Raw genomic sequence first — 22357 nt, 5'->3', positions numbered from 1 at the left:
GGTAAAGATTTCAGAGTAACAGCCATGTTAGTCTGTATTTGCAAAAAGAAAAGGAGTACTTGTGGCACCTTAGAGACTAACCAATTTATTTGAGCATAAGCTTTCGTGAGCTACAGCTCACTTCATCGGATGCATCACGAAAGCTTATGCTCAAATAAATTGGTTAGTCTCTAAGGTGCCACAAGTACTCCTTTTCTTTTTGAATGGGGAAAGAGGCAGTCTCAATCAGGCAAGTCCCAAGCTGTTTAGGGCTTTTTAGTCAAAATCAATGTCACCTGAAACCCCACAGGCAACTAAAGTAGGCCATGGAACATAGGTATCATATGTGCTCAAGACAAGATACACAGCTTAATAAGCAGGCAGCTTCCTTCTATACCAGCTTCAGTTTCCAGCTGCATTCAAGGTATTACCCCCTATATGGGTCTTGTATTCACCAGGAAACAAAGGTGCATTCTCATCTTGAGTTAGCTAACATGATTTAAAAACCTAGTGAAGACAAGGCAGTCTGTAGTTTTCACATGAGCGATCAGGTTGAGTTAACACACCTCTTTTTTTTTTCCTAGTGAAGACTCAGCAACAGAGGGTATTGCAGTCATCTAATCTAGAAGTGACAAAGGTGTGGATAGCAGTAACCACATCCACATCTGAAAGAAAAGGTAGCGACCTCCAGGTCAGGCACAGGTGAAAAAATGCTGTCCTGGTTACTTGCTATAATGGGATCATTGAAAAGCAGTTAGGAAGCTAACACCATCCCTAAATTGTGAACATGGGTGACCAATGGCAGTTGAACACTCTCAATCAAAGGGACCAGTATAATTTTTGCCATTACCTTTGACTATTTCCCCCAACCCACCATCATCACCTCAATCTTGTCTGGATCGAGCTTTAGCTAGCCAGCCCTCCTCTATGCTCCAGTCTTAAGGGGATGATCACATTGTTTGGGTCAAATGAGATGGACATAAAGTTGGATGCTGTTCACATACAGAAAGCACCGCAGCCCATGCCTCCTTACTAACCCTCCTAATGGCCCCATATATACACTATAGAAAAGGGGTAACAGAATGGCCTCCTGTGGCTTCCTGCCTTTGGAAAGTGAAGCAACTGTCCGCAACTAACTGTTATGATCCCTGAGAGAAAAGAACAAGCCACAGAAGGGCAGCTCCATCCACTCCTGAGAGCATTCCCAAGCAAGTCAATGGCACCTCCTAACCAACAGTATCAAAGGCAGTTGATGGATCTAACAATATCAGCATGGATACCTGATCTTCATGCAATGCCAGAAGATCATTCACTAAGGCAATCAGCAGAGACTCCGTGCCAAAATCAGTTCTCTTCCCTGACCGATAAAGGTCAAGGAGATCTGAGGTCTCTAAATGTTCTGTGAATTTTCTTGCCACAGTCTTCTCAATAATCTTACTCAAGAATGAAAGCTTGGATGATAATTGGCCCAGCTCATCAACAGCAAGCAATGGTTTCTTGAACAAAGGTCAAACTAGTGCTTTTTCAAAGCAAAGAAAGGTGCTTACTGGTGGAAATAGTCATGGACCTAATATTTTCCCACTGGCCTTCTCCAGCCAGAATGGGCTTAGACCCAAATCACAGGTTGTGACACAAAATTCTCTCACCACTTCCAATATCTCAGTGAGCAACACTAGCTGAAATTCAAGCACAGATGATTTTATTATTTATCACCCCAAAAACATTGCTCTGCTCCATGGATGCAGGTTGCTTGCTATGAATCTGATCAGTTTTGTTTTGTCCAAAAAATAAAACATTTCCTCAAAGTTGGGGGAATTCAGGCCAGCCACCAAGCTATTGACAATCCCAAACTAATCTGCAGTCTGAGATTTTTCTGGGTGATATGGGGAAGGTCAAGAACCAGTTATTTGTCCACCGCACATCCAAACGTCAAAATCTTTGTATTATAGCTGATCAGCTTTGGCATGAAATTTCTGCTGCTGATGCCCTAAGCATCTTCCTTCTCACTTCATTTGTTGCAAGTCGTTAGTAAGCCTGTGAGGATGAAGCTGGAGAAAAGAATGACTACTTTCTGTTCACTCAGTGGTGGATGAAAGTGTATTTTAAAATCCTATGAAATTCTTGATGGAGGGGTCTGTCAGAGGAACAACATTCTTCCCCTGGATATGTCCTGATTCCATTAACCTCCAAGAGTGGACCATCAAAACATGTCCCTGCCCTAGCAGGAGAGAGAGAATCCCCTACCTCAAATTGTAAAAGGCAATGGTCAGTCTATGATATATATGTGCCACCTTCACTTCATTAACCTCCAATCCTAATCCAGATACCAGATCAACCGTGTGCCCAGCTGTAGTAGTTGAGATGTCTGTTACCTGGGATAGTCCCCATCGTCACTCTGGTGGCCATGAAATCCTCTACATGGTTATTGAAATCACTTCAGTGATGCATTCAGTGACCCTAATGCCACATAAGAATGTTCATACTGGGTCAGACCAACAGTCCATCCAGCCCAGTATCCAGTCTCCCAACAATAGCCAGTGCCAGATGCTTCAAAAGGAATGAACAGAATAGAGCAATTTTTAAGTGATCCATGCCCTGTCATCCAGTCCTAGCTCCTGGCAGTTGGAGGTTTAAGGACACCTGGAGCATGGGTTTGCATCTCTGACCATCTTGGCAAATAGCCATTGATGGACATATCCTCCATAAACTTATCTAATTATTTTTTTAACCCAATTATACTTTTTGGCCTTCACGATATCCTCTGGCAACAAGTTTCATGGGTTGACTCTGCATTTTGTGAAGAACTACTTCCTTATGTTTCTTTTAAACCTGCAGCCTATTAATGTCATTGGGTGACCCTGGTTCTTCCGTTAGGTGAAGCGGTAACACTTACCTATTCACTTTCTCCACACCATTCATGATTTTATACACCTCTATCATATCTCCCATTAGGTGTCTTTTTTCCAAGTTGAACTGTAGCAGTCTTTTTAATCTCTCCTTCTGTGGAAGTTGTACCACATGCCTAATCATTTTTGTTGCCCTTCTCTGTACCTTTTCCAATTCTAATTTTTTTTTTTGAGATGGGGCAATCAGAACATCAGGCATTATTCTAGGTGTGGGCACACCATGGATTTATATAGTGGCCTTATGATATTTTCTGTCTATTTATTCCTTTCCTACTGGTTCCTAACATTCTGTAAGCTATTTTGACTGCTGCTGCACACTGAGCAGATTTTTCAGAGAACTATCCACGACTCCAAGATCTTTCTTGAATAATAACAACTAATTTAGACTCCACCGTTTTGTATGTATAGTTGAGATTTTGTTTTCCGAAGTACATTACTTTGCACTTATCAACATTGAATTTTATCTGCCATTTTGTTACCCAGTCACCCACTTCAGTGAGATCCCTTTGCAGTCAGCTTTGGACTTAACTGTCTTGAGTAATTTTATATTGTCTGCAGACTTTGCCACCTCATTGTTTACCCCCTTTTCCAGATCATTTATGCTGAACAGCACTGTTCCAGTATAGATCCTTGGGGGAATCCCACGATTTACCTCTTCCATTGTGAAAACTGACCTTTTGTTCCTACCCTTGGTTTCCTATCTTTTAACCAGTTACTGATCCATAAGAGGACCTTCTCTCTTATCCCATGACTCCTTACTTTGCTTAAGACTCTTTGTTGAGGGACCTTGTGAAAGGCTTTCTGAAAGTCCAAGTACACTCTATCAACCTGCTCACCTTTGTCCACATGCTTGTTGACATCTTCAAAGAATTCTAATAGATTGCTGAAGCATGATTTCCCTTTACTTAACACCGTGTTGACTCTTCCCCAATATATTGTGTTCATCTATGTGTCTGAGAATTCTGTTCTTTACTATAGTTTCAACCAATTTGCCTGATACTAAAGTTAGGCTTACCAGTCTGTAATTGCCAGGATCACCTCTGGAGCCTTTTTTAAAAATTTGCTTTACATTAGTTATCATACAGTCATCTGGCACAGAGGCTGATTTAAGCAATAGGTTTCATACCACAGTTAGTAGTTCTGCAATTTCATATCGGAGTTACTTCAGAACTCTTGGTTGAATACCATCTGGTTCTGGTGACTTCTTATTGATTAATTAATCAATTTGTTCCAAAACCTCCTTTACTGACACCTCAATCTGGGACATTTCCTCAAATGTGTCACCTAAAAAAGAATGGCTCAGGTATGGGAATCTCCCTCACATCCTCTGCAATGAAGACCAGTGCAAAGAATTCATTTGGCTTCTCTGCAATAGCCTTGTCTTCCTTGAGTGCTTCTTTTGCACCTTGATCGTCCTCTGGCCCCAATGACTGTTAGGCAGGCTTCTTGCTTCTGATGTACTTGAAAAAAATTGGCTATTAGTTTTTGTGTCTTTTGCTAGTTGATCAAATTCCTTCTTGGTCTTTTAAACTTGACTTGCCTGAGTTTATGCTCCTTTCTATTTTTCTCATTAGGGTTTGACTTCTAGTTTTTAAAGAATGACTTTTTCCTTTAACTGCCTCTTCTACTCCACTGTTAAGCCATGGTGGCATTTTTTTATTTGTTTGGAGTATACATTTAGTTTGAGCCTCTGTTACTGTGTTTTTAAATAGTCTCCATGCAGCTTGCAAGCAAGTGAGGAACGTAACTGGCTCATGCTGGGATTTTGCGGTACAGCAGGGTGATCAGTGAACACTAAAACAAGTCCTATCTTAAACCCATGCCAGGACACACATATAAGGTGCGGAGGCAAGTGATGTTTTAATCTATACACAAAGGGCACAACTACACCACCTCCTTGCTGATCCCCAATTTAGTTCATGATAACCCAAATACCTGACTAAAGACAACTGCACCAAAACCAGTCCAGGAGTGTATTCCAAACATGTTTCAGCTCTGTGTATAAAGTCAGGGAGAGCCTTATCTTGTATTAAACCATGGATGGCCAAAGTCTTGCCATTCACTTTGTATTAGTTGTAATAAACTGGATCCTTGTCCGCTGATGCCCATCCTTTTGAGAAACAACTATGATCCAAACCAAAGGGATTGAGAATGGAGAAGCTGTGCTCACAATGTTTAATCTTCTAAAAAGGCCTTTTTGTTTAGTCTCATCTTTTCCACTACTACAGGGATTGAGGAACTTGAGTTCCCACAACCATACTCTCACCCCCTTCTTCTGGGCGTCTGTTTCCCCAGTGCACAGCAGTGTTGTTGGCCATCCAAAGATCATCAAAGGGATGCAGCTGCCAGGGCTGGGTACTCTAATAAGAACCTCCAGGGTGGGCTACAAAATCCTTCATTGAACAAATCCCACCTGACCAACCATCCTCGGCAGCCTCTTTTCAAAAAAAAAACCAAATCCCTTCTATATCTCAAGGCTACACAGATCTGAAAGTTCCAGTCATCCACACTCGCCAACAAAATAAATTGTTTCCCTTCTGCCACATACTTATCACGCCATTTACCTCTAGCCACAATTCTACTGCAGCTAAGATGTAGGGGGGAACATCAAAACTCATCCACCTGATAATTTACTCAAACTCCTCTAAGCCAACTCCCACTGAGACTGGGTAGAGAGAGGTTTTCAAAACCTCTTCACCCCTTCCTGACACTGTGGGCCTCTCTTGCTCACAAGATACACACCACTCACACCAACTCTCCTAAGTTTTAAGTTCTCACCTTCCAAAATGATAGGGAAATATCCGTACTCACAAAGCTATCCTACCTCTATACCTGTCTCAGTTACAAGATTCGATCGCCTTTCAAACTCAACCCTGCTCCAGCACCCATCCTTGAACACTGGCAAAAATGCTTATTTACTAGCCTCCCTCTCATGGAGACCTAAGTGATAAGTGAGGATACAAATATAAATGAGATCCCTCTTGTATCTATAACCTAGGGCTGCTAGTCTCTGGCCCCTGCAAGAAAGCCCCCTTCTCAGATAATATCTTCCACCATTCCAGAATAATTTCAGCACCCCATGTCCTCCCTCCCTATACCCATACTCCACAGATTAAAACATTCACTGTCTCTCCACTCCCAATTTTAGTGCCAATCCTTTTGTGAAACAATTTCTTCATCCAATCAAAAAGTATGATCTGGCTCAGGTCCAGCTGGGACTGAGGTGGGGATCTGTCTTACAGTAGTTAGCCTCCTTGATGGAGTCCTGGTTGGTGGAAAGATCAGCCTGTAGTTCAGTGGTGGAATGGCTCTGGGTACTGGCTACTGGAGAGTGGGAAATTTCTTTGAAAGAGGGCAGCCCCGCTACATGGAGCATCTAGCCCACTTCAGGGCAGATCAGGATTGTTATATTTAATGGTTCATCTTGCCTCAGATGTCAGTACCTCCAGCCTCATGATCATTTTTGTTGCTCTTTGCTGAACTCCCTCCAGTTTATCAATATATGTCTAGTACTTTTGTCAGCAGAACTATATATGCAATATTCTAGATTAAAGCTCTGACAAATTATGGAGAGGGAGATTGTTTTTTCCTCATCTATGATGTGATGCCTGTACTTATCTCCAAATAGCTCTAGCACTATTTTGTATTGTGAACCTCACTTACCTAGGTGGACAGCAGAGGGCTTGGTCTTTCCTGTCTCTCTTTCCTTTCCATTCAAGCCTTTTTGTCAAACTCCAGGTGTGGGGCCAGTCCGGCGACTGGGATCACTGCATCATGGCGGGCTTGCCTCTGGACGGTACCAGTCTTGACAGTACTGAAGTCTTGTCTCTAATGGCCAGGAGCTGAGCCGCAGTCATCTCAATGAGATCTCTTGCGGCCTCAAAAGTGTCTTGGGTGGAGGATGGCTCCAACACCTTCACCTGGCACTGCCCTGCCAGAGAGTCGCTGTGAGCCGAACTCAACGGTGCTTTCTGGGGCGCCGGAGTCGACAGCATGGACTCTTGCTGCCTGGGAGCCAGGTCCTTCCTCTGGTGTAGCAAAGCATCCCCTGGCAGTTCCGCAGCTCTCTGAGGAGAGCGCCATTTGTCAGCCTTTTTGTGCTTGTGGGGCACTGGAGAAGTAGAGCGGGGCCAGGCCACTGCTGCTTGTTGCGGTGCCGGGGATCACTGGTGCTGAGCGTCTCTTGCGCTAGAGTCCTTCCTTGGCACCGATTCATGGACCAATGCCGGAGTGCTCTGCACCAATGTGCTCAGGCCTTGGTGGTCAGGGGCCGCTGGATGGAGTGTGGCTTCCATGTGCAGCTGCTTTAATCGGAAATTCCGCTCCTTTTTAGTCCTGGGCTTGAAAGCCCTGCAGATCTTGCAATGCTTGGACTGATGCGCCTCCTCCAGAAACCTCAGGCAAGAGTTGTGGGGGTTGCTATTTGGCATGGGGCTTGTGGCATACACTGCACAACTTAAAGCCTTGGGCTCGCAGCATGCCCCAGAGCCCAAGAAAGGGTGAGGGGATAGGGATGATCTCGCTCACCAACCTCGATGCTAACTATACTAAACTACACTAACAACAACTACTATACAAGAAACAAAGAGAGAACTAGATAACTAAGCTAAGGGAGCACTTTCAAGGCAAGCAAGATGCAGTTCCAACGGCCGCCATGTGCGGTTAGAAGGAACTGATAGGGGGTCGGGTCGGCAGGTTAATTTATTGAGTCCAATAGGAGCCGACTTCCCCTCTTTCCCCTGGGTACTCAATCCCCCTCTGACCCTGGCCACGTCCCCATTCCACCCCTTCCATGAGGCCCTGCCACGCTCCCATTCCAACCCCTTCTCCAAAGTCTTGACAGTACTTGCCCCAACTCTGCCCCCTCCCTGCCCCTATTCCAACCCTATTCCTATGCCAAACAGCTGTTTGGCGGCAGCTGGGCGGGAAGCGCTGGGAGGTAGGCAGAGGAGTGGGGATGTGGTGTGCTCAAGGGAGGAGGAGGAGGTGGGCAGGGGGTGAGGGGAGCTTGGATGCCGGTGGGTGCAGAGCACCCACTAATTTTTCCCCATGAGTGCTCCAGCCCCAGAGCACCCACTGAGTCGGCACCTATGTTGAGTGCCATGAAGGGAGCACTCCAGGGAGCTCCCTAACCAACCCAACGGGAGCTAAGGGAAAAAGTTTCCAGCGACTGTGCATGTGGCACGCACACACCTGATTGGAATCGATGTGAACAAGCACTCAAAGAACACTTTGTTACTCACTTTTTCTACCATTCATGATTTCATAGACCTCTATCATATGCCCTGAGTAGTCCCTTTTTTAAAAACTAAACAATATCAGTCTTTTTAATCTCTCCTCATATGGAAGCTGTTCTATATCCCTAATCATTTTTGTTGTCCTTCTCTGCAGTTTTCCCAATTTTAATATACCTTTTTTGAGATGGGGTGATCAGAATTGCACACAATGTTCAAGGTGATATTTTATTATCTAGTCCTTATTGCTCAAATCCTTGTCCTTCCATTTATTAATCAGCCTGGAAGAGGTTCGGGGTCAGAGGGTCCCTGTGTGATTTCACCAGGGCTGTTTGCATCCCATACCCTGCAAATGCAGAGCTCCGGAGCTGGATGGAGATTTTTGTGTGCCTGTGTGTGTGTTCCTGTGTCCCCAGCCCTGCAAATATGGGGAGCTGGACTGGTGAGTGTGAGGGCCCAGGGCAGTCCCTGGGTGACCAGTCCTTGGGGATATGTGGGTCTATTACCGCAAATGCGGGGAGCTGGCCTAGGGAGAGTGTGAGGAGGAGGGGCTCTGAGGGATGCACTTTCTTGGCAGGAGGCAGGGTGTGGATTGGCGGGGATCTGGGGCCGGTAGCAGTCGGCCCCCAATTGGTGGGCAATGCTGCCGCCTAGTGCTGCGGAGTGGTCCGTGCGGGCAGAGCAAACCGGGACCGGGCTTCAGCGCCCGACAGTCGCTTTAGTAACCAGGGCCGACCCCGCGGCGGTGGTGCTGCGAGCAGGGGCCCCGGGGGCGAGGCGGCTCCTGGCTTTGTCCCTGTGGACCCCCAGCAACACCGCCAGCCACAGGGAGGGCCGGCAGCGGGTCTCCCCCCACGCACACTGGGGGACCAGGCGCTTTGCCCCGGGAGCTTCGCAGCACCGCGGGCTGCTCCGGCCCCCGCAGAGCGCTCCTGGCTAGGGCCGCGGGCAGCGCCCCCGCGCCCGGCCCGCCCCCCAGCGGGGTCTTCGCCTCTCCGGTGGGAGCCGCAGCGCGCTGCGGCCGTTCGCTTGTCAGCTCCGGAGCCCGGCAGCGTGGCGTGTGCTGCCAGCGCCCCCCTGCATGCATGAGTCGCCACCGCCCGGCTTTGCACCCAGTGGGGTGTGCTGCCCTCGGGAGTCGGGGGAGACCGAGCCACCAGCCCCTGCGTGACAGATCTACGTTACGTAGCCCCTGCCAGGCTAACTTTTTCCTGAGGCCACAGAGGAGCCGCACTTCAGTGAGCACCACCGGCGCCTTTACCTCGCCTGCTATTTGACAGACTGGGGGCTGCAGTGTGGCTGTGGGGGAACAGGCTGCTCCGGCATCCTCCTGCTAGAAGGGAGCTGTGCACAGTCTTTAATGGAGCGAGACGTGTAGGTGCTCCCACTCTGAGCTGTGCGCCTGCACACAGATCCTAAACCCTGCCCACAGGGCAAAACACCCCGCACACGAAAATATGCACAGAAGCTCAACAATTTGCACAGAAAATTTTTTTGCGCATGTGGCCTGTCAAAAATTAGAGGGAACATGGGGTGCTACCAACTTTGTTATTTCTTAAAGAAGCTGAGCGGTGTAATAATGTAACCAGTAAATACATTGGCAATCGATTTTTTAGCAGGGCCAGTTCATAGCTAATAGTCAGGTGGATGGTGGGGAGGGGATATCAGAGAATGGGTTGAGGCTGCTTGCAATGTTTTGTTTCCAGGTATAAAAATGTGCCCCCTTGGTGCTTAATTCCCTTGTGCAATTACAAAAGCTCCAGCAATAATTAAGCTCAGTCTTCTGAATAAGGAGATGGGCTCAATGGTGGGTGGAATAAAGCCCCCATTTCTCAGCTGTGCCAGTGCTCTTACTGTCTCCTGCCACTGGCTGGAGCCTGCCCTTTGCCACCATCCCTGAGTCTGCCTCCTGCTACTAACCCCTGGCCCCCTAATCCTGGCCTTTACCTCCTGTCCTCCTTCCTCAGCCAGTTACTTAGTAAACTCTTATTGAATTTTCCCTACTCTTGCTTCTGTTGCCGTCTTGCCTTGTAACCCCCATCTCTGCTGTCAGAAGGAACAGGACTGGGTGGTTCTGAGGGAAGGAGCTGGTAATTGCCATTCAATTGTACCATGCTAATAAGGGACTGCCCCTGAACCCAGGACTAGGGCCAGAGCTGTGGGGAAGGGCTGTCTTAGAAATAGCTGCAGTCCAAGTATATTCACTTCTCTTCCAGCCAAAAAGTGTAGGGACCTATTAAGTATAAGCAAAGAGGCTATACAAGCAGGGAAGAACCCTCACCTTTTCTGAACTGGACAACCTACCAGAGAGATTCTGCACCAACAATTTGTGATCTAGAGCACAAGACTTTTGATCCATACTTTTATGGGCCCTGTGCCCATTGTAGTCCAAAGAGTGTGAGATTGACTCCAGTGCCCTTTTAAACACACAAGTTTAACACTATGGGGCAAGGGCTGCTGCAGTCAGCACTTCCAAGCTTGGAGGCATATAGGAGTAAAATTGGGCACCTCCTTGGGCTAATTTGCTCCTTCCCCACCCTAATATCAGCTGTTTCAGTAACTGGCAGGGGGGTGCTACTGTGAGGAATGGAAAGAAATTGGCGTGCAGAATTGGCTTAGTTGCTCTCTGGGTGCCAGCCAGGATTTCAGCTGGGAAAGCTGTTAGCTATCCTATGTCTCTCTCACTCTCCCTGCCTTGGTGCTTGAGGGAGAGTACTTCTCCCTGCTCCTCTCCCCCCAAATGAAATATTTCAGTGTAACATTCTTGATCCAAGTTGTTCTTGGACTGCATCTTCTTTACTTTGCCCCATTCTGTTTTGCTACAGTATTCAGGATAGTTATTAGAGAAATCAGATGAAGTAATTCTCTCTCCTCACTATTTCACAAGATCCATTCTTTCCCCCACTGTAAAAACAAACACACAGAGGGATTTGTAGCACATTTGTCACTTCAGCCAAATGGCAAAAGGTAACAGAAAGGGCAGAGCTTGTCCAGGTTTTTCTGTTGGGAAGACTATGAAGCAATAACTACATCTTCCAAATTAAAGCACATTCTGGGAGAGGAAAGATGGTTCCCTTGTCATGGGGCAAAAAGTGTCTTATAGAACCGCTCTTTCACATTTGGCAGGGGAATTTGCAAAAATGCACATACTTAGTCTGTCTCAACCAGGGGTGTTTAGAGATGAGTTTCAGAGTAACAGCCGTGTTAGTCTGTATTCGCAAAAAGAAAAGGAGTACTTGTGGCACCTTAGAGACTAACCAATTTATTTGAGCATGAGCTTTTGTGAGCTACAGCTCACTTCATCGGATGCATACTGTGGAAACTGCAGAAGATGAGTGTAACTGTCAAGGAAGGAGAGAGTGGGTGGGCTTTTATTGCTGCTTAATGCAAGTCATTTTAGTTTATCCCTCAAGGTAGCTATAAGTAAATATGGTTTGTTTGTATACTTCTGATAAAGCATGTTTCCCTACACTCTTACAAGTTAGGTGGAGACTTTGCAAGCTTCTTCAGGTACTCATGGTATTGTAAACGTTTAGACACCTTGCACTAAGGCAAAGAGAACCAACCTCAAACAGAAGGGACAGGGTTAAAAAAAAGAGGATAGGGAGAAATCATTTAATCTTCAAAATCACAGCTGGGGTAGCTCTGTGTAGAAAAATTAGAATCATGAAGAGGGAAGGGAATTGACCTACCATAGATCCTTTAGCAGAACAGCTCTGTCCTCGGGCCAGTAACCTTTTTCAGCAGGTAGGAGCTACATTTAAATATATATATATATATATATATATATATATATATATATAAAAATCTTTGGTAAATACTCACAGGAGAAATACAGTAGCCATATACCTCCGCTACTTCAGTTTAAATCTTCATTTAGATAGTGAAAGTAATTTGGTTTTTACTTAGGGATTGTCTACACTGGCAATTTACAGCACTGTAACTTTCTCGCTCAGGGGTGTGAAAAAACACCCCCGAGCGCAGCAAGTTTCAGCGCTGTAACGTGCCAGTGTAGACAGTGCTGGTAGCTACGCCCCTCGTGGAGGTGGATTTCTTAGCTCTCCCAGCGCTGCGCTGCAACCACGTAAGCCCTGTTAAAGCACTGCCACAGCAGCGCTTCAGCGTTACCAGTGTAGACTAGCCCTTAGAAACCTCCCATTTGAAACTCTATGCTCAGAAGCTGGACAAGTGTGGCTGGCGTGAAAGCTTAGTGTTCTCTCACTAGTATTAGTCTCTTGCTTTCAAACTCACTGTAAACTTCATTTCCCCTTGTAAAGACAAGTCAGCTCTGGATTGGTTTGAAATCATTGCAATGCCACTTAAGGTTGAATTGGCATTTAGTTAATGTGTTTGGTAGATTTAATTAAAGAGGGGGAAAAAGCACTAGTGTCACTGCCAAATGTGGAAGGAATCTAAGTTCTGGCAGAGAAACCTGAAAAACTTTCTCTCACTCTTTATTTCATGCAGCTTAGTGCTGGGGAATTCAGCAGGAAGGACTCTATGGCTGGACACGACAGGGAGCATTATGCAATCATGCCAGCAGCACTGGCATAGTGCCTAGTAGATATCCTTAGGGGTCTTCAAATACAGCCTCAGCCATTCATTTCAGTTTATCGATTATCTTTTCTCCACAGATGGCAATATTAAAGAGCTGCTGGCCAAATAAGTGGGATTTATGGAAGGAGAGGGAGAAAACAAAAGAGCCCACTTTGCTTGAACCAGGCTGTGTTTGTAGTGAGACTTGTAGATTTAACAGAACACATACCTTTGAGTTGTTAGTAGCAGCTTGTGTTAACTTCTGTTTTCAATTCCAAAAACTCTTTAGATGACTTGGCCACCCACTTTTCCCCTTAACCCTTCTCTTTCCATGCATCACCATGTTCAAGAACAAGTTGTAGTACAATACAGAGTACCTTGCACTTACAGCATTTTTCATCCTAAAATTGTAGAGCCATTTATATTAAATCTCAACACCTCTGTAAAGCAATTATCCTCATTTATAGATGGGGAGACAAGGGGCCTAATCCAGTACGACAAGTACCCAAAATAGGGATTGTTGTATTGGGAGAACGTAAAATGGAACCCTAGTCAAGGCGACTCCTCTTGAGTACACATGTGCACGCTGACTCAAAATTGTATAGGGGAAACTCCATTATCACCTACCTTGGGGACACCAGCATGCAGGTCGTGCGCCCCACCCTCCTTGGGGAAAAACTGCAGGGAGGAATCAGCCAGTAGGGGCACTTGTAGAAGCAGCCAAAGCAGGGACCTTCAGACATTCAGAGAATTTTCTAGTTTTGACTAGACTTTTTCTGCTCTGTGCTGAGTGGCTGTTTGCTCCATCCTGCCTCTCCCTCAAGGTCTTTCGCTCATCTTCAAGCTGCATCAGTCAATCTTACCCTCTGTCTCCATCACTCTTCCACTTAGCTCATCCCCTCTTAACTAAACACACCCAAAGCCCTCCAGACAAACCCTGGAACTAACATGCCTTTTGCTGCCATCACATGGTGGACTCTGCTTGTGTGTTCATCCCTTCCCCCCATCCTGTGTCTGTCTTGTATGCTTAGATTAAAAGCTCTTCAAAGCAGGGACAGTACTGCTGTGTTTGTACGATGCCTCATTCTTAGTTGGTCCTTAGACGGTGACATAACAAACATGATTAAAAATAATGACTGAAGTTAATTGGAGTTTTTCTGTTGACTTCAATTGTAAAGATTAGGATGACATGAATTGACTTCATAGAATCATATGAGATTAGGGTTGGAAGAGACCTCAGGTCATCTAGTTCAACCCCCTGCTGAAAGCAGGACCAACACCAACTAAATCATCTCAGCCAGGGCTTTGTCAAGCCGTGCCTTAAAAACCTCTAAGAATGAAGATTCCACCACCTCCCTAGGTAACCCATTCCAGTGCTTCACCACCCTCCTAGTGAAGCAGTGTTTCCTAATATCCAACCTAGACCTCCCCCACAGCAATTTGAGACCATTGTCTGTCATCTGCCACCACTGAGAACAGCTGAGCTCCATTCTCTTTGGAACCCCCCTTCAGGTAGTTGAAGGTTGCTATCAAATCCCCCCATTACTTTTCTCTTCTGCAGACTAAACAAGCCCAGTTCCCTCAGCCTCTCCTCATAAGTCATGTGCCCCAGCCCCAGATCATTTTCTTTGCCCTCAGCAGGACTCTCTCCAATTTGTCCACATCCCTTCTGTAGTGGGGGCCCCAAAACTGGACACAATACTCCAGATGTGAACTCACCAGTGCCGAATAGAGGAGAATAATCACTTCCCTTGATCTGCTGGCAATACTCCTACTAATGCACCCCAATATGCCATTAGCCTTCTTGGCAACAAGGGCACACTGCTGACTCATATCCAGCTTCTCATCCACTGTAATCCCTAGGTCCTTTTCTGCAGAACTGCCGTTTAGCCAGTCGGTCCCCAGCCTGTAGCGGTGCATGGGATTCTTCCATCCTAAGTGCAGGACTCTGCACTTGTCCATGTTGAACCTCATCAGATTTCTTTTGGTCCAATCCTCCAATTTGACTAGGTCACTCTGAACCCTATCCCTACTCTCCAGCATATCTACCTCTCCCCCCCAGTTTAGTGTCATCTGCAAACTTGCTGAGGGTGCAATCCATCCCATCATCCAGATAATTAATAAAGATGTTAAACAAAACCAGCCCTAGGACCGACCCCTGGGGCACTCCGCTTGATACCGGCTGCCAACTAGACATCGAGCCGTTGATCACTACCCATTGATAATCTAGCCAGCTTTCTATCTACCTTATAGTCCATTCATCCAATCCATGCTTTTTTAACTTGTTGGCAAGAATACTGTGATATCAAAAGCTTTGCTAAAGTCAAGATATATCACATCCACTGCTTTCCCCATATCCACAGAGCCAGTTATCTCATCATAGAAGGCAATCAGGTTGGTCAGGCATGACTTGCCCTTGTTGAATCCATGCTGACTGTTCCTGATCACCTTCCTCTCCTCCTTCCAGTTCACTTCAAAACAACATTTTTACTATTCTCTACCTCCGCTTCCAAATGAGTCATGTTTGATAAGAACTTTGCACTGACCCATCTCTCAGTTCAGAAGTGACTGGAGGGCGAAAATATTATTTCCTCTGTTACACTAGGGAATTATATATTGAGGAGAGTAATTAGTCATTGGTTAGTCTCCTCTGCCCCTTTACTAGCATCATCTCTTTTTTTAGAAACCATCTCCTTACAAATAAACAGACATATTGCTCCAGCTCAGACCACTCCCAATAGTAAGACTTATGTTTATGACCAAGAGAGCATTGTCATTTCTGAGACTAGCCCATTTCAAGAGGGAACAATGTCTGCTGTTCCTAATACTACAGGACTTCAGGGAGGCTCTGGTTTCAGCACAATTTCCTAAAGATTTTGGGTTCTATTTAAATAATATGTTGGTCCACCTAGCTTGTTTCTGAGATGAAGTTATAAACAACATTTTAGCCTCAGAGCCGTCCTGTTCCTGACTTTAGAAGGACTTCAGGACCACAGACAAGATGCATATGCAATTTTGAGGTCTGCCTTAGTTCAGTTATCCACGTTAACATGTGATTGAATGGGGCGAACAAAGCATCTATATACTACAGCTTGCTGTCTATATTATTGTTAGAATCTGGTAAGCCTGTGACCTAGCGAGAGGTACAATTTACTATCCCTTGCAAGGACCATGGCTAGCTATATCAAATATTAAATATCTACTGGTAACTTGAACCTGGTCTGGAATTCCTATTGTTTACTGGGGTTCACACATCCTGTTTTCAGTCAAGAAAGTATTGTAATTTTTCTTTAAAAGGGAAGAAAAAGATCCAATACCTCTCTCCAAGTAAAGGAAGATGGATATAGTGTCAGGCTCAATTAGATCCAATTGTGATGGCTTTCCCCAAAGGGAACAATGCAGCTTTTGTGATGCACTCCCAACAGAAAGCTTGGTAGTTTTACAAAAATAATCCTGCAGCCATCTAGGTGCTGGCCCTCCTCCCTGGGGTGCAGAGGAGAACCCAGTGAAACTCCGCCGTCCTAGCAGGAAGTGGGATTTTTTTAAAAGTGTGTGGGTGGGTTTCTGCAGCATGAAAGAAGGAATTATGAATGCTCTAGTTTCAGTCAAAAATACATCAAAATATACAAGCCAGAAAGATTACAACTGGAAACAGCCATAACCTCTTTGCTAGGGCTATATTGTGGAGAGCTCATCTACCTGGGTGTAACTTGAGAGAAGCTGGCTAGGATAGAATAGTTTGGATGAAACAAAGTAGCCTGCTACAGCACTAGAAGTACTTAAAATGCAAATGTACAGGAACTCCACACCATCCCCCACTGCCCCTCCTCTGCATGGAGGAAAGCAGCTTAAATACAGCCAGGCCTGGAGAGGAATGTTAAAAAGAGGGGAAGAATCACCCTCCTCCTTTCCATAGGGACCCTCACATGGCGAGATTCAGTATGCATGACTGAACAAGCAAGCAAGCAAGCAAGGACAGCTCCTCTTTTAACTTTCCTGAACAATGGCTTTGCTCCTTCCATCATTTCACATTCTCTCTAACCCCAACCCTTCTTTAAAATAAAAGAGGGGGGGGGGAGAAAGAAAGAGAAAGCCCTGCTGCAGTACTTAGAGGGGAGAAAAGCTTTGTTTCATGCCCAATAAACAGCTTAAGCCCCTATCTTGAACAACAATACAAACCTCACATCATAGAAGTCTAAAAGGGACCCTGTCAGGTTAGAAGTCATACGTTAAAAAGAAAGTTTTCGATGGTATAAAAGGACATCTTAAGATTATTAGAACAATGTTAAAAATCCAATTTTTCCCATTTCCTCTTTACTTTTATCTCAGAGTGTACAATGAAAAAGTGAAACAGTATAGTCAGTTTTCTAGTTATTCACTTCCAAGTTCTCATGCACTAGCAAAAGACAGCAATTTTGTGTTGTTAATATTGCAGGAAAATTTTTGGGGTGTGGGAAAGAGCAGAAAACCAGTTTTCATGGACTTTTAAATGAAACAGGAACATTGCCATGTGTCTTAAGTTTTTTAAAAACGTTTTCCCCCCTAAAGTGTCAAGTTTGATCTACTACACATCACTTTACCCCTATGTCCCTTCATAACAAATTTTATCAGTTGCAATTTGCCCAACCCCAAAATGAACTGGTACCCCAACATTAATCTCTACTTTCACTCAATTTATCTGAGAAAGTCAGCTGTTCTCATATACAATATTGGCCTTTCCAAAAGGAAGCAACACTCTCTTGTACATTTCTAATTATTACATTACTCAACATCCTGCACAGGATTGACCAGACTCCCCATTTCCTTTTACTCAGACCAAGTCACTCACTAAGTCAAGAGCACAGGCGAAACCCTCAATAAGCACACCACATTTCTTGCGACCAGTAGACAAGATACCTACCTTTAAAAAAACAAAAACAACACAGATACAGCTTTTTTTCAAAAACATACTTCATATTTCCTCTTTTATTATATAAATATCAGTTTAACCTTTTACTGTAAGAATATAAAATGTTTTAAGAGGATCTTTGTTTTTTTTATACAAATTCACAAACAGTACAATTAATCCATAGGGGTCTCTGGGTTTGCTTTAACTCCATGGTCTGGCCTGTTATTGTTGAGGATTTGAGATTTTGAATTAAAAAAAATAAGTAAAGAAAAAAGGCCAACATTTGTTTCTTTAAAAATTCATCAATTATTCTTCCTCTTTAAAATAATAATTAAAAAAATCTAAAGAACCAGCTCCATTTTACTGACAGAACAGAGATAAGACAGATGAATTTCAGTCTCCTCCCCTTCACATCGCAGCCTCAGGCCCTGCAGGCCTGTTCTGCTCCTCTCCCCACTTACAAACAGGAAGCCTCACACAACAGTGACCTTTTTTTGTAGGTGATTTGGGAGGGAGAGGGGAATATTTGCATATATATATATATATATATATATATTTTAAGAAACTGAACTTGCATTTCACACATTTCAATACCCCAATCCTCAGTATGGATTCTCACATGTTACACATGTTTGTGCTAGAGGACTAAAAATGCAGAAGCACAGCTGGATCCCCAAGCCCCAATGGAGAGGGAGGGAGAGGCACAGTCAGAATGTGAAGGTGGGGCACATTAGGGAAAGCTTTTAAAAAAAAAAAAAAAAAAAGTTACAAACCCAAGGGGCATCTTTCCAGTCTAGGCACAAAAATGTTTCAGTCTCAAAATCTCTTTCTTGTAAGAATTCCAGGGCTTTAGAGAAAAAAGTAACAAATTAAAACGAGGTAGCCAGACATTATATATATATTTATATATATAGAATATATTCAGCAGAAAAAAAACGTACTTAATCCACAAGAACAGCAACTTCAAATGTCTTTAAAAATAAAACCATGGAAGAAAATGAATACTGAAGAAAGAAAGGATGAGAAAAAGGATGTAAGCAAGGGGAGGGTGGTGGTGGTGGTAAGAGGCTGTTTTGTAGTAATAATTTTTTGTATGCATTTCAAAATAAAACCACGTCACAGTATCTCAAATGAAAGCAAAAATGAAGCTGGAGATTCTTCCTTAAGTCCCTTGGGCAGATAGGAGCTGGTCATCCCCTCTGCCCCATTCGCCCCCAATCCAAAGGGGAAATGAATGTGTGGCTGGATATGTCTTTATCCCCACTTCTAAGAAAGAGAAGGCAGGGAGGAAGAGAGAGAAAAATGAAAGGGACGATGAATGGCTAAGGTGACTCCATCCCTCCAATGCAGGTGGGACATTTGAAGAGACTGGGATCTGTCTCCTTCTCTGTTGGGAATGGGGTGTGGGGAAAATGGTGTCTTCATCCCCAGTATGAGGAGGAGGGAGAAGTATTAGGAGTCTATCTTCATCCCCAGTGCAGAGAGATGGGGAAAAGAGTGGAGGGTCTAGGCACTCTCTCCAACCACAGTGCAGGGTGCAAAGGAATCATGTCCCTGTACTCAACTCGGGAGGGGAGGGGACCAGTGTAGCTCTCTCTATATCCAATGCACTGGAGAACTGGTGTGGTGGGAGATTGTATCCAACCACAGGGCAAAATGGGGTAGAAGTGAAGAGGGGGTGGGACTGGAAATAAATGGAATATGTATATCTGGGAAAGGCTATTTCTGTCACAATCCCCAGTTGGGATGGGGAAAAAAAGAATTGGAATGGTTTGACAAGGGGGTGTCTTTGTTTGTACCCAGCGCAGAAGGACTGGGGTCAGTGGATATGGAACATGCAGCTAATAAGCTTTTTTTTTTTTTTTTTTTGGGGGGGGGGGTGTTCCCATTTCCATTCCCACCCCCATTAGAGAAGGTCCCTATTCCCAAAACTGAGCAGGACTGGAGGTGAATAAGAATAGGGGGCTTTCTTCATCAATCCCTAGTGCATGAGGGGTTAGAATCAGAATTGGAGTGGGGAGGGGTATCTCCAGCCCCAGTGCATAAAATTGCAAGCCTCTATCCCCAATGCAGAGAAGGATGAGGAAAGGGGTACTGTATTCCCAATGGAAGGCTGAGGATGACATGGAAGAAATGAGGGTTCTCTCTCTTCCCTCTCCTGCCCCAGCCAGTGCAGAGGTGGGTAGGTGGCATGGAAGGGATGGGGTGGGCTCTCTCTATCCCTGCCTCCTTCCAGTGCTGGAGTGGGCAGGTAGCATGGGTCTGTGTGTGCGGCCCCCCCCCCACTGCAGCAGTCAGTCAGTGAGTCCCTCCAGAGAGGATGGAGGTCTCCAGGTGCCCCCTCCTCTCACCTCACCTTCTCGCTCTCAGTCATTTGCCAAAGTCCCAGGTTAAGCACCTTGAGACAGGGCAGCTGCGTGATGCGCTCCAAGCCCCGCTTAGTGATGCGGGTGCAGCCATAGAGATCAATGCCTGTGAGCTGGCTGAGGTGCTCCGCAATGAGCTCCAGGCCCTTGTCAGTGATACGGACACACTGGCCAATGTTGAGCGTGCGGAGCCCGTGCATCTGGCGCACCATACGGTTGATGCCTTCATCGCTGATGTGGCAGGAGCAGAGGGAGAGGGAACGCAGCCCATCCAGGCCCTGTGCGATATAGGCTAGGCTCTGGTCCCCCACCTTGTCACAGAAGGAAACATCGAGGCCCGAAAGACGCAGGCTGCCCATGGCCAGATGCATGATGCCTGTGTCGCTGATGTTGTCACACGAGCGCAGGTTGAGGCTGCGCAGGCTGCTCATGTGGGACAGGTGGAGCAGCCCCGCATCAGAAATGCCCCCACAAAAGCTGAGGTTGAGCTGGCGGAGGCGTCCCAGGCCTCGGGCCAGGTGCTTTAGTGAGAGGTCGCTGAGCTTCTGGCAGTCCTGCAGCGTGAGCTGCTCCAGGCCCAGACAGCCCTCAGCTGCACTGCGGGTCATGCCCGCCAGGTGCCCAATGCCCACGTCAGAGAGGTGGCGGCAGGAGCGCAGGTTGAGGCTCTTGAGGCGCTGCAAACCCCAGGCGATGAGTAGGAGGCCGGTGTTGGTGATGTTGCTGCAACCGCCCAGCTCCAGCACCTCGAGGCCCTTGAGGTACTGGGCGATGCGGCCCAGGCTGCTGTCGGTGATCTGTTTGCACAGGCTCAGGTTGAGCGCCCGCAGCGAGCCGATCTCCGCCACGAAGGCATGGCCCAGCCCGTTGTCGGTGAGGTTGTAGCAGCCGCTCAGGTTGAGGCTCTCGATCTCCGCCATGCCCTGGATCACGTAGCTCAGGCTGCGCCGCAGAGACAGGATCTGCACCCGCCGGATGCCCCGCGCCGCCAGGCTGGGGAAGAGCGAGGGGTTGGCGCGGCGCAGGTGCAGCTTGGCCTCCACGCCCCGCCACACGGAGCGGTGGTAGGCGGCGTCCCGCCAGGCCGTGCACACCTGCGCCGCGCGGCCCTTGTCCCGCACCTCCAGGTACCCGAAGATCATGGCCAGCAGCTCCGGGAACAGGCAGGAGATGTGCGTCTCCATCGCACAGCCAGGCCCGGCCGCCGCGCCCGCCGGATCCCCGCTGCTCGGCTCCTCCGGGCCCGGCCGGCCGCCGCGCCCGCCGGATCCCCGCTGCTCGGCTCCTCCGGGCCCGGCCGGCTGCCGCTTCCGCTGGGTCCCCGCTGCTCGGCTGTGGCTGCTGCCGGCTCCGGGGCCCTCACATCGCCGCCCCGTGTGACAGGCCGGGGGGACGCTGCTCGCGGAAGGGGCCCGGCCCGGCTCTGGGGCTCCGGCCGCCGCCTCTATCCCCGCCCCGGGCGGGCCGCGCTGCGGCCCCCGCGCTGCTGCAGCCGGTGCGGGCGGGCCGCCCCGTGCCGCATTGTGCCGCCTGCCCCGGGCGGGGGCTCCCGGAGGCGCCTCTCGGTCCCTGGTGCCGGCTCCGAGCCCCGCCGCCTCCTTTGTCTCCGAGCCGCCTTCCCAGCCCCGCAGCCCGGGGCCGCCCGCAGCCCGCTGCCCCGCGCGGGGGGAGAAGGGGCCGCGCCGCCGATCCCGACCCCGCCGCTCTGGGCCCAGGCTCCGCGCTGCCGCCGACGGGATCCGCCTGCTTCGCTCCTCCGCGCTGCGCTCGCCGCTGGGCCCAGGCGCCGCGCTCCGGCCGGGGGGAGGGGGAAGAGAAGGAGGCGGCGCTGGGCTGGGTCTGGCGACGGCTGAAGCCTTCTCCTCCCCCAGCGCAATGGTACGATCCGGAACACTCCGAGCCGTCACCCTGGAAACAGCGCGGCCCATTCTCTGCGCTCGCGGATTAACCCCTGCCGCGCCGCCGCCGCCGCCGCGCTGCCCCCCTCCCCGGGAGCTCCCGGCCGGGAATTCCCTTCCCCCACAGCCAGCCTCGACCTGGCGCCTCTTCCTCTCCCGAAGGAACCATCCCCCCGCCGCCAGCGGGCCGCAGCCCGAGTCCCCGCTCCCGCCCGGCCCAGCAGCGGCCGGACGAGGGGCCTGGACACGGTCACCCACCGAGCCGTGCGCTGCCCCGGCCTCAGCACCGCTCCCTGCCCTCCGCCAGTGTCTCCAGAGCCCCCGGAGAGCCCCCCCCCCGTCCCTCGCGCTGCAGGGCGGCATATCACACGCCCCCCCGCTGCCACTCATCGCTGCCGGCAGGTTAAGGTCACAGCTTCCCCCCCAAGCCAGGAAACACATATGTCTGGGGAACTTCAGCTCAGCCGTAAGGGCCCCGGCCGCCCTGGCTTTGTCTCGATTTGGGGGAACTAAAGCCCTGGTGTAGGCGGGGCAGCTTGTGTCTTCATAG

At 47.8% G+C, this 22357-nt stretch overlaps 2 protein-coding genes across 3 annotated transcripts in view; one reads left to right on the top strand and one right to left on the bottom strand.

Moving 5' to 3' along the window:
* Nucleotides 1-22357, top strand: part of WNT5B (Wnt family member 5B) — a 96086-nt gene that overhangs the window by 32835 nt on the left and 40894 nt on the right. The gene's annotated exons all lie outside the window — the stretch shown is intronic.
* Nucleotides 17415-21798, bottom strand: FBXL14 (F-box and leucine rich repeat protein 14). The gene has a single exon (XM_084625071.1). The coding sequence runs from the start codon at nucleotides 21091-21093 to the stop codon at nucleotides 19891-19893; it is 1203 nt and encodes a 400-aa protein (XP_084481197.1). The 5' UTR covers nucleotides 21094-21798; the 3' UTR covers nucleotides 17415-19890.

The sequence above is a fragment of the Lepidochelys olivacea genome (genome assembly GCF_965140295.1).
Source record: "Lepidochelys olivacea isolate rLepOli2 genome assembly, chromosome: 1".
NCBI lineage: Eukaryota > Metazoa > Chordata > Testudines > Cheloniidae > Lepidochelys > Lepidochelys olivacea.
Note: the sequence above shows the minus strand (reverse complement) of the source record. Positions and strands in the feature narration are given on the sequence as shown.

Excerpts from the sequence above, each read along its gene's own strand:
- FBXL14 (XM_084625071.1), bottom strand. The coding sequence starts at position 21,093 with ATGGAGACGCACATCTCCTGCCTGTTCCCGGAGCTGCTGGCCATGATC.